Genomic DNA, 12,730 nt, shown 5'->3' with positions numbered 1-12,730 from the left:
AACCTCTAGAGAGATATGGCTTTGAGGATATGGCTTCAGTTGCTCTCCATATCATTTCAGGAGATCCATGTAGCTTTCAAGGGGCTATAAACTGCCAGGAGAAAGAACAATGGATGAGTGCCATGATGGAGGAAATGGAGTCTCTACAGAAGAACCAAACTTGGGAGCTTGTTCCATTGCCCCCAGACAAGCGTGCAGTTGGGTGCAAGTGGGTGTACAAGAGGAAGCCAGCAGTATCAGAAAAAGAAGGGGAAAAATTCAAGGCTCGTCTTGTAGCAAAAGGGTATTCACAGCAGAAGGGGATCGACTACAATGAGATTTTCTCCCCAGTGGTGAGACACACTTCTATCAGGGCAGTGCTTGCCTTGGTAGCCAGCTGGGATATGCACTTAGAACAGATGGATGTGAAGACTGCCTTTCTCCATGGTGAATTAGAGGAGAAAATTTACATGACACAACCAGAGGGGTTCAGTGCAGCTGGACAGAGTCACTTGGTTTGCAAGTTGAAGAAGTCTCTATATGGGTTGAAGCAGTCTCCCAGACAGTGGTACAAGCGGTTTGACACTTATATGTTGAAGCTTGGTTATAAGCGTTGTGAGTATGATTGCTGTGTTTATGTGAGAAGCCTTGACGATGGTTCGTTTATTTTTCTGTTACTTTATGTTGATGATATGTTGATTGCTGCTAATCATTTGAGTGATATCAATGAGCTGAAAGTCATGCTAGGTAAGGAGTTTGACATGAAAGATTTAGGGGCTGCTAGGAAGATTCTTGGGATGGAGATTCACAGGGATAGGGGAGCTAGAAAACTATGGCTCTCCCAGCAAAGCTATGTTGAAAAGATCTTAGAGAGATTTGATATGAGCAATGCTAAAGTAGTGAGCACTCCATTGGCAAATCACTTCAAGCTTTCCCTAGATCAGTGTCCAAAGACAGATGAAGAGAAGAAATACATGTCAAAGGTTCCATATGCCAGTGCAGTGGGTTGCTTGATGTATGCTATGGTTTGTACTAGACCGGACTTGGCACAAGCAGTTAGTCAAGTATGCAAGTACATGTCGAAACCAGGGAAGCAACATTGGGAAGCAGTCAAATGGATTTTCAGATATTTGAAGGGGACTACAGGTCTCGGTATCATGTTTGGCAGCCAACAGAGTAAGCCTTCAGTTATTGGTTATGTTGATTCGGACTATGCAGGAGACTTGGATGATAGAAGGTCCACAACGGGGTTTGTCTTCACCCTTGCAGGTGGACCAATTATGTGGAGATCATCAGTTCAGTCTGTTGTTGCTATGTCCACAACTGAAGCAGAGTACATGGCAGCTGGTGAAGCTTCTAAGGAAGCCTTGTGGCTTATGGGGCTAGTAAATGAGTTAGGCATTGAGCAAGGTGGAGTTTCGCTGCATTGTGACAGTCAGAGTGCTATCTTCTTGGCAAAGAATCAGGTGTATCATGCTAGGACCAAACATATTGATGTGAGATTTCATAAGATCAGAGAGTTGGTAGCTTGTGGGCAGATACTATTGCAGAAGGTTCACACTTCAGAAAATGCAGCTGATATGTTAACCAAACCGGTTACTGTGGACAAGTTCAGGCATTGCCTGAGCTTGTTGAACATTCACTGATGATGGACTATGGAGCGCCCCCAACCCAATGGCGGAAGATGGAGATTGATGATATTCGCCAAGGTGGAGATTGTTGTGCAATGACTCATATCTCTAGATAACAGCAATACAAGTTATGGGCTTGGGCTGATGTAAATGGGTTGGGGTAGAGGGCTATATATATTGATGTTATGTAAACCTAATGTAACAAGGAGAAGAATAGTAAAACACTAATCCTTATTCTCTAATAATATATAGTGGTAGCCGCTCAACACTCCCGGGGACGTAGGCACAATTGGCCGAACCTCGTTACCAAATCTCTTGTGTTATTCTCTTGTCTCTATACTCTTTACTATTTGATTGTTCGCTTGTTCCCAACATGTTCCCGAAATAATAAAAATTAGATTTTGTGAATGTATCTTTGGATATTAAAATAAATACCAAGTATAGTATTTTGCTTTTAAAAAAGTTGTTTTTTCCATATCATTCTAATCCTATACACTTCCTTTGGTGGGATAGAAATCATCTGTTCTAAAAAAAAATTCATGTTTTGTTCTGAGTCAATCAAATATTGTCATATAAATACAAAGAAACTTTTTGAAAATAAACAATAATATTTTTATATTATTTATTAAAATATGATAAATATAAACTATAAAACACATTTTTAAGAAAATGTGCCTCTTCCTTTTGGAGTAGTGCAAGTGTACTATCTTTATTTGATGAAACCGAACCAAACCAAACTGTAAAATATGGTTCGTTTCAATTTCGTAGTTCGGTTTGATTATATTTTTAAGGTTTGATTATATTTTTATATTTATGTTTGGTTTATGATTGCAAATGTACTATCTTTATCCCATGCACAATCCTATCTAGTCTAGTACAAAATTAATGTTTATAACTATTAGTCTTAAGTCTTAACCTCAAGTCAACAAATAATTGAATAAGAAAAGTATCTTGCATCCTCTCAATTTATATAAAATCCTAATTTTATTTAAATTATGGAGTCTAAATTTCTAACTAATAGAAGCTTTTGGTAAATTAAAAGTTTTTAATCTTGTTTCTCCCATAGCCTAGAAAACTTGAGATCGGATCTTCCCTGTTAACAATTAAGGATGGAGGGAATGGGAGTGGAAGGAAATTTCCACAGTCCTCCATATCCAAAAGCGTATTATTTGGGAATCATTTAAAAATAGTGTTCATAATTTTAGAATTCAGAAGTTATTTTTTCAAAACATACTTTGAAAGTTATTTTGGAAGAACTCTTATAAATATATTAATGAAAGCTATGCTATTGAAATAATTTTCCGAAACTATACTTCTAAAATTGATTTAGAAATGACAAACAAATATATATCTCTAGAGTTCACTTCAACTTTCAGAAATATTATTTCAAAAGATATTTTTAATAAGAGAGTTGTAGGAAGCATATTTTTAGGATAAAAGGTATTTATAATAAAAATTTAAAAAAGAATTGGATGGTGTTAAAAAATATATAATACAAATAAAAACTAGCTTAATCTATTTAGTGCTGGTGTGGTTATGATTAAACTAATAATCGAAGTTTATGGGCTTCAAGCCCATCGGACCTGAAAACCCTACACTGGTTATTTCTATTACTCCTTCTGCTTCAATCACACTATTTGACTATTCAACATTCAATTAAATTTATAAGTATTTATAAAACAATGATGTAGATGTGTAGGGAGAGTATTAAAACCTCAAGAAATGACTAACCTCTAGTTCATTCAATTATTAGTTCATTCAATTATCAGTATAAAAATTTATACATAATTAAATATGATTGATAAATTATACAATGACAATATATAAAAGTCATATAATATCAATTCATATGTTTTTTTCTCCTGATTTAATTGCGTTATCCCTGCACTGTTCTCACTGGGGAGAACAAAACGCTTTAATTATCCTTTTTAATTGAAATATTACTCTCTTAGATTAATAAATTTTCGTGTTTCCACGAAAGCCCACAATAATATACAACCCAATATGAAGAAAGCCCAAGTACTTGGACCGCACGCAAAAAAGAGATTAAAAAAAATGTAAACCCTAGGTTAGTGACAGAGGGTGGATAATATATAATGCCCCTTCCACCATCTGTATCTTGAGAGAGAGAGAAGAGAGAGAAGAGAACAATGGTGTCGTTGAAGCTTCAGAAGCGGCTTGCCGCTAGTGTGCTCAAGTGTGGAAGGGGCAAGGTCTGGCTTGATCCTAACGAAGGCAATGAAATCTCCATGGCTAATTCTCGTACGCACCTTTTCTATTCTCCTTTTTTCTTTTCATCTTTTGAGATTTATGTTTTTGTTTTTATGTTTTTTCCATTGGATCAAGATCTGATACTTGTTTTTAAGCTTACAACATAGTTTGATTAATAATTTATATATAGTTGTCGTTTAATTGTAATGACCTATGATTGTTTCCTTTACACTGATTGTATACTTCTCAGCGTAATATTACTTTGAATTTGATGAAATTTTGAATCTATATACATATCTGGCTGTGTTATTGAACTGTGTTTTATTGTTATTGATGGTACATGGTGAGTCTTTTTATGTAGTACTGTGTTCAATTTATATGTTTGCAAAATCAGCGCATAGCTTAGTAGATTTACATTTGCAGGCCAAAACATAAGGAAGTTGGTTAAGGATGGATTCATCATCAGGAAGCCAACTAAAATTCACTCCCGCTCACGTGCTCGTAGAATTAAGGAGGCCAAGAGGAAAGGACGTCACTCCGGTTATGGTATATTTATTTAAACTATATTCTTTACAAATGGAGTAGTAGCCATTAGAGTTTGTGTATAAGCTAGTTCTTATGTCCTAGACTTGTTCTATGTTCATCATTTAAAAATAGTTGAATCTTTACGCTTCTACTGTGTTGCATATCAATTGAGAAAGTTATTATAAAGGCTAATAATGTATATGAAATATTGCTGGCTGCGCATGGCATGAATTGGCCTTTGACCTGGCTGAAAGACATTAATCGGTAATTACAAAGTGTGCCTGAATTATACTAGGTAAGCGAAAGGGTACAAGAGAGGCAAGGCTTCCAACCAAAATCCTTTGGATGAGGAGGCTGCGTGTCCTCAGACGCTTGCTTCGCAAGTACAGGGAATCAAAGAAGATTGACAAGCACATGTACCATGACATGTACATGAAGGTTAAGGGTAATGTGTTCAAGAACAAGAGAGTTCTGATGGAGAGCATTCACAAATCCAAGGCTGAGAAGGCAAGAGAGAAGACCTTGTCTGACCAGTTTGAGGCCAAACGTGTGAAGAATAAAGCAAGCCGAGAAAGGAAACATGCTCGTAGAGAAGAGAGATTGGCCCAAGTGAGTTATTTAATCATTTGAAAATCTATCTATGTATATAATGAATTTGGAAATAACTGCACTTTGATATTTATGGGACCATGAGAATTTGTCACTCAAATTGAGATGAAGAACCTGACCCTTTCTACTTTCTCTCTCAAATGTTTAGGGTCCTGGAGAGAAACCAGTAGCTGCACCAATCGCTCCAGCTGCAACAGCAACTCAGCCTGCACAGTGAGTATTATGGTTTGGTTGCTTAATTATGACTCTTTTCATGAATAAGTTGTGGTCTAAATGTACGTCTTCTGTGCAGAGCACCAAAGAAATCTAAGAAGTGAGTGGAAGGATGATGAATCTTTAATGGGGTGACATCTAATTTACTATCTTATTGTAGTTTTGAGATGACTTTTTGTTGGTTAGATTATGCTAGTTTTTTAGTCGCACTTTGGAAGTACAAGTTGTAATATTTCTTGCACAATTTATTTTTTGCTTTTGATATTTTTGAAATACTTATGTTGTGTTTCAGTTATATTATGTTTTCTCAATTCTCACAAGTATCCTTCCTTATTACCCCCTACCACATGCAAATACAAAATATTCAGCCTGACTTATGGTTTGGTGAAGAGGCGGAATTTTTGATATCTTATTCAGTCTTGAATAAATCATGGAAGATTATCGAATCCCATGTTGCAATGCCTCCCCATAAAAATTATGTTATAACTTCTTTGTGCTTGACGATTCTTTTACGAGTTAAGTTTGGGAGGGAAATAAATGAGAGACTTTAGAGCTAGCTAAACTAAACTCATGAAAAAATGTTGTTATGCCGTAGTAATTTATGAATTGCTTGAGTGATACCCTTCATAGCTGGGTGTTCATATGCATGCAGCCCCTACTAATTCCTGAGTATGTGGTCTTAGGATTGTTGTGACCCGAGTTTGTCATTACAATTCAATTCTTGGAGATAGTGTGAGATGCCTCTGATAATGTCACTTACAGCATCTGCGTCTGAGGTTCAAGGCATGTTGGTGAGCATGACAAATTTAGGGATTGTACATTTGGAGAATTTGTGTGATTAATGTATGGGCAAAGGTTTATGTTTATTGATAGTGTTTTTGAGAAAATTTGTTAGTTTATTGGAAAGTATAAATATCGAGATAATAATGTGTGGATGCTACTCATGTCATGGTTATTGCAAAGTATAAATTTGCTCTGATGTGTCATGGTTATGTGACTATCCTCCAAATTGCAATTAGCATTAAGATAACAATGATTTCAGTGAAATCTAAAATTTCATTTAAAATATTAGCAGTGGGGTGAGTAGTGAGACAGAAAGTTATGGCAGAGACTAAAGTTTGTCTCAATTATTGATGTGTTGTGTTTGTTTGGTGGGCGTTGCATGTTTCTGGTATATGAAAAGCATAATAAACTCCTACTGGGATCAATACCAAAATATCAATATTCACCGTTTCATCATTGACTCTTATCTCTTAAATATATGTAAGAATAAAATAAATGGTGATGTTGGTACTGTGTACGAATCTTTAAATTACAGATATTATACTGTTTTGTACGAAGATTTGTTGATCCATCCACATGCTAACTGACATATTTCTTAAAACTAGTAAGTGACCAAAAAGTTCAAATAATTCATACTGATAGCAAGTGCTATGGATGTGAAAGTGGCATCTTCATAAAACCAAAAGACGAGCGTCCAACACTAACAACTTGATTGAAGTCATAGGATGGTCTAATTATTCATCTGTATAGTGTATGTTATAATAATTAATATGACAGGGAGTTCATATAGGACCTTTTTTTTAGAAATGCCCAAACAGTATTTCTACTCTAGCTGTTGCAAACTGCAAATTATACAATATGGAAAATGATAGTAAATTTCTATCTCAGTACATTGAATGGAGGAACCATTTTTGGCCTCACAATGTGAAACAGAGTCACTGATCTAATTCCATGATACTATTTTGGTGTTTAGATCTTACAGGCTTCTTTGATAGCGGCGATTAGAAAAACCAAGCTCGTCATTATCTCCGACAAGGGGCTTATATCCAATGAGGTCTCCACTTCCGCTGTATGCTTGGCCTCTGTTAGGAACTCGATGCCCTGACAATTCTGGATTGCGACAAATGCCAAGTTTGACAATGAATGTAGTTGTGCTCCCTTTATCAAGGCCCTCACTCTCAATCCATATGTGACCTCCCATGAGATTTACAAATCTGATTCAATTTGGAGAGGAGTCAATAAACTATTGAAAACTACTATATAAAGGATTTAGGTGCACCCTACACTACAGAGAGTAAAATGCAAGTGACAACCATGTGAAAAAATTAAAGTGGGTTCCGATAAATTTTTAGTTTGTCAATGGTTATCAACTTTGGACTTCACTCCCCAGAGTGCGTAACTTCAGAAGGTCTTGATAGGAACAATCGCATAGCATCCTTTTGGAATAGAATGAACATCAATAGTATTTTCGACCATGAGAAGATCTTTGCATACTCAGTAGTTTTAGAAGAGTGGGATCTTGCTTTTACCTCTTACAAATGGCAAGCCCAAGACCTGCATCACTGTTAGGTCGAGCCACTCCGCTGCGAGACTCAGCAAATTTGGTAAAGATATGTGGAATATCTTGTGGTGGAATGCCACATCCAGAATCCTTAACCTGCACAAAAAGGTAGAAGTAATAATCAGACTAGCTTCAACCAGACGGATCTGGGCATATTCAAGTAGGCCTGCATGTCTCACAAAACTTAAATTAGATATCAAAAGCATCCTGTCACACTTGAATCTGGTTGTAAAACACATGGAACTGTTCCACAACTTATATGCAAAAAATATTCGGACCTGTACTCGTATGTAGAAATGGCCATCACTTGATTTTGGATAAAACTCAGGAGGTCGCCAATCCTGTAATGATTCCGGTTTTGCAACAGATGCTCTTATAGAAATATAGCCCCCCTTAGTGAATTTAACAGCATTACCCACAACATTTAAAAGAGTCTGCATAAGCCGTTTTGCATCACCAATTGCAAAGATAGGCAGATCAGGGCCCAGAATTAAAGTCATAGGCAATTTCTTTATGGATGCTATAGGCTTTATCAGATTAATCACCTACATTTAAAAATTAAGATACAAAATATGAAGACATGTATAAAGTTCTCTATAAGATAAAGAATAATGCCACTGCTATTTCAAAACAAAGGAGAAGATTAATAGCAATTACCTCTCTCAAAACCATATGAAGGTTGAATTTTTCCATTTCTAATTCAAGGCTACCATCTTCCAGTTTAGAAAGATCAAGGACATCATTGATAAGTGTTGCTAAAACATTACTACTCTTCAATACTGTCTCAATCATAATCCTCTGCTCTGGAGTAAGTTCAGTCTCCAACAGAAGTGATGACATTGCAATAATTGCATGCATTGGTGTCCTCATTTCATGATTCATGACAGCAAGGAAATCATTGCGAGCATGAATTGCCATCTCTGCCTCCCGTCTAGCTAAATCTAAAGCAATATTCTGCTGCATGAGTTGATCACGGGCACGCTTAGACTCCTCCAAAATAGCAGCATGTGAAAGGGCAACTGCTACCTGTTTGGAAACTGGAAATGAGTCTAGCATGTAGATGAAAGGAAATAGACCTTCAATATTACAAGTTTACGACCATGTCTCTACACTGGAGATAAATATAAAGAAAATAAATTCCTATACAAGCAGTGCTTGAAAGTGACAGAGAAGTGGTAAAATGTGATGACATTGCAATACCATGTTAACAATATAATATAGTCACGTTAGAGATTGAACATTCCCATAAAGCATTCAACTGAGCAAAAAGTAACATGTACACAACAGCACAAGATTTTGAGGTGGTTCGGCAAGTTACATGCCTTCCTCCATCCAAAAGAAATAAAACATCTTCACTACGAGAAAGATCATAGAGTTAAAAACATATCCCGCATCCAGCCCAAAGCATCTTATAGTCCCTCCATCACTTGTACTCTCTTTGTCTCACCACACCACCTAGGACACTAATTCTAAATATAGCCAAATCTCCTTGGTCTCCAGGCAAACCCTCTAGATTTCCTAGAACTCTTAGTTTTCAAGTTTCCGAAATCCGAACAGTTTTCCAGATCTAACCAATTTTAAAAAATATTGCTGATTATCTCCTATTCTTAATCCTAAATCTCCAAAGTTATACTTGCTAAGGATAACATCAATAAAACCAATCCTTATCCTATCAAAATAATGATCCAAAATCAGCAAAATCAGTTTTCATTCAAATAAAGTCGTGAAAAGAGAAAATTTATGCAAGACTAAAGTGCAAAAAAAGTAACTAAACCTCTTCTCTCGACAGTTACTATCAATTGTTATCATTCTTTACACCTTTTCAACTCTCAAAATGGGTTTTTCATTTCACGTCTAAAATATGAGACATCAAATTGAAAATAACTGATGAAGCCCCTGGCGATGTTATAGTTGGAGGCAAGGCCAATGGTTGCCTTTCCTGATTCTTTTGACTCTACGCTACAGTTCAAAACAAGTTCACTATCATGGTCAGAAGAGAAAGTCTAAGTTCCAAAGAATAAAAAACTGTTGTTTGCTTTGAGCAACATAGAGGCAAGGAGTAAGGAATTATGAGAATAAGGAACAATTAACATACAATTAAAAACAATATGAAAATAGCCAGCGAGAGAAATGAAATCTGAAATGGACCTGATCTGCAACAACATCAACAAGTTCCAACTCATGGTCTCTCCATTTCCTAGCACTGTCAGTAGGGAGGATTAGAACCATGATTGCAAAGCTTTTTGCGGAAAGCTCAGGCCAATCATTAATTTGGAAATTCGAGAGATGTAAAAGAGGCACCCGAACAGCAACAACTTGAGGCGACACATATCTCCCCACAAGAGGCTTTATCTTTGCCAGTGGGCATGTATGTGGTATTGGCATTGCATGAGGACTACTGAAAACTTCATTGACAATAGGAAGATTTGTTGGCACAGTAATCCCGACCTGTACAACATAGCTTAAAGCATGTGAAAGTTGGAGATTGGCACTACTTCTTGATGGCATCCACAATGCACATTCCTCCAACCGTAAAGTCCTACCGAGCTCAACAAGGGTAGTGTCAAGAATAGTATGCCTATCAAGCGTGCTCCTAATTTCATGAGTCAACATCCTAACATGCCTTCCTGTTTCTTCTTGACTAAGAATAAGCCCCATCTCCTTATCAAGCTCTTCAGCCCTGTTCTTAAGCAACAACTCACGAGTTTTGACACTCAACAGATCAGGAATAATGTGGACAAGCATCAGCGCCGTGGCGCACGACACAATAGCGCACGATACCTTGGAAATTGTCATAACCACAGCAACAGATTTGGAGTGTGGGGTGAATGTCCACAGGTTTATGAAGTGAGTGGCGCCACACAGAACAATAAAAGCCCCAAACTGTATAAGAACCCATCGGTACGGGAAGAAAGCCGATTTCTGAACAAAATAGATCAACTCCACTGGAATTGAAAAGTATGCAAGTGCAATGAGAACATCTGATATGTACTGATATTTCATAATAAGATCATCTGTGGGCCACTGCGACTCGATGCAATCACACAACTCCATCATATCAACTACTCTATGAAATGGATCTGTCAACAACACCAAAAACTTACATATATATGGATTCTATGTACAATTTAAAAAATAATTAAAAGCAATAAGTGATCGGTGGTAACTATTATATCGAAATTGAATGAATAACATAAATATAAGGTTATAGACAAAACCAGATATCATTATAATACAAACTATGAAATGAAATAGGAAATAAAATAAAAATGAGATAATATTAAATGATTTAATCTATGTATGATGATGATGGAAACAAAAAAAGCAAAAATAATATTGAATAACATAATTGGTTACCATAAGCATTATTTGACGAATGGATCTGAAGCTAAAAAAGATAGTACGGAATGGAATAGTGAGAGTAGTGATTACCAAGAAAATGAAGAAGAAGAAATCGAGAGGCACATAAAACGGGTAGTTGAGTTCGGGTGATCAGAGCCGTCCATTTTTATTCATGTTTCGCAAACAAGAAGTACTAGAGAGAGAGAGAGATAGAGAGAGAGAGAGAGAGAGGACTGCCTAAAGTGAAGAAGATGAATCACGCGTGCCAACTCTCATACATCACACGCACTCGTTTTCTTTTCTTTTCTTCACTTTTTTTAGTATCATTGTGCAAATCTTTTATGAGTCAAAAAAATATATTTAAGCGAATGTGATGATTTATTAATATAATGTATTGTTAGATCTCAGATCAATCAAAAGATGATGGTTCCAATAAGAGTGATATTTATTAGGAATAACAATTATGTATTTCTTTTTCCTCTTTAAGAGAAATATTTTGATATTGATTTGTATTTTAATCTTATTTTGTAGTTGTAGTTAATGTAAAAAAGTTAAGCACTGAATATTATTTGATCAGATAGGGGGTCTAATAGTTTTTAGAGGAAATACATATCTAAGAGATTGATTAGTTCACGTGATGGAACGAATTACATGCAAAAAGTGCAAATTGCGGTGGGCCTAAGCACTTGCCGTATCAAGTTAAGAAGGAGATCTATTGCATTTGATTTATAAACAAATCCCGATTGCAGTGTTTGTATAATCAAGGGTTGTGGTCCCGTATTAAAATGAAGCTTCTCTTGTTATTAATTATTCATTCTTTACTAATCAAATTATATTATTATTATCTAACTTTTTTTTGGAGAGTTATATTGTCTAAATTTGATTGTTTAACGAGTTAATACTACTATAGGAATTAAGAACCCAAACGCAGTAGTTGCATACTGATAGAACTAAATTTGATTCCTTAAGTAGCCTTTTATATAATAAATTAATATTAATGAGTAAGAGATTAAACTTTTTTCAGCATGTGATTGTTTCTCTCAATAAATATTACTCTCAAGAATTGAATCATTGATATTTTTATTTACTTGAGAATCCGATCTTTTATAGGAGACAAATACATTGTAGGTGTTTGAAGAATTTAACAAAACATAAATTGGAAATAAATAACATTATAAAGTACTCATATGAAAAAGGATAATAATGTTTTATTTTGCCGAAAAAGGGGTTTGGTTATTAGAAAGTGGAGCACAAGTTACTATTATTTAAAGCAAATATAGTGTGTTAGAGAAGGTCCTTGGCCTCATTCACTGAACATAACAATGTTGGCCAAGATTCAATGTATACCAGTGATTTTGACCCACTGACCTATCCCCTTTCACCAAACATCACAATTACGAATGAGAATATTAGAAATAATAATTGGTACATTACATAATCACTTTGATACTTCCTCTTTTTCATTACTTTGGTACTTCCTCTTTTTCCAAGTTCTCAATGACGCTAAGGTGCAGCTGCTCTAAATGTTTTGATTCTTAATCTGTCCCTACCTTAAATAAGTCAATTTCATTAATTACTCATTTTAAACATGTCCAATCAGACTGAAAATGATCAAATCAACTAGGTATTCGTTCTCATTATTTAGCTCAATAAACTTGGTTTATGAATCAAATGAGCCGAACGTGAGCTTGTTAAATATACAAGCTGAACTTGAGCTAGATAGAGTTTGACGCGTTAGGTTCATGAGTTAGTTCGATATATATATAAAAACTATTTTTTTTATGTTTATTGTTATTATACTATTCATGTATTATTTTTTTATTTTTTTATTATTATATATATAAATAAGATTATATTTATATATATAATATTGTGT

General features: G+C 35.4%; 2 protein-coding genes across 3 annotated transcripts; one reads left to right on the top strand and one right to left on the bottom strand.

Moving 5' to 3' along the window:
* LOC109354369 (60S ribosomal protein L19-3) lies at positions 3,710-5,459 on the top strand. The gene is made up of 5 exons (XM_019596831.1): positions 3,710-3,872; positions 4,245-4,367; positions 4,642-4,955; positions 5,104-5,168; positions 5,248-5,459. The coding sequence occupies exons 1-5, from the start codon at positions 3,761-3,763 to the stop codon at positions 5,270-5,272; spliced, it is 639 nt and encodes a 212-aa protein (XP_019452376.1). The 5' UTR covers positions 3,710-3,760; the 3' UTR covers positions 5,273-5,459.
* LOC109354368 (probable ethylene response sensor 1) lies at positions 6,642-11,073 on the bottom strand. 2 transcript variants are annotated; one of them, XM_019596829.1, is made up of 6 exons: positions 10,870-10,914; positions 9,661-10,611; positions 8,170-8,538; positions 7,791-8,057; positions 7,481-7,608; positions 6,642-7,165 (listed from the first exon to the last, which is right to left on the bottom strand). In XM_019596829.1, the coding sequence occupies exons 1-6, from the start codon at positions 10,876-10,878 to the stop codon at positions 6,928-6,930; spliced, it is 1,962 nt and encodes a 653-aa protein (XP_019452374.1). In that variant the 5' UTR covers positions 10,879-10,914; the 3' UTR covers positions 6,642-6,927. The 2 variants fall into 2 exon arrangements, with proteins under 2 accessions (XP_019452374.1, XP_019452375.1); XM_019596830.1 differs by lacking the exon at positions 10,870-10,914 and adding an exon at positions 10,945-11,073 and having other exon boundaries at positions 6,809-7,165; positions 9,661-10,592.

The sequence above is a fragment of the Lupinus angustifolius genome, chromosome LG08 (genome assembly GCF_001865875.1).
Source record: "Lupinus angustifolius cultivar Tanjil chromosome LG08, LupAngTanjil_v1.0, whole genome shotgun sequence".
NCBI classification, from domain to species: domain Eukaryota; kingdom Viridiplantae; phylum Streptophyta; class Magnoliopsida; order Fabales; family Fabaceae; genus Lupinus; species Lupinus angustifolius.
Note: the sequence above shows the minus strand (reverse complement) of the source record. Positions and strands in the feature narration are given on the sequence as shown.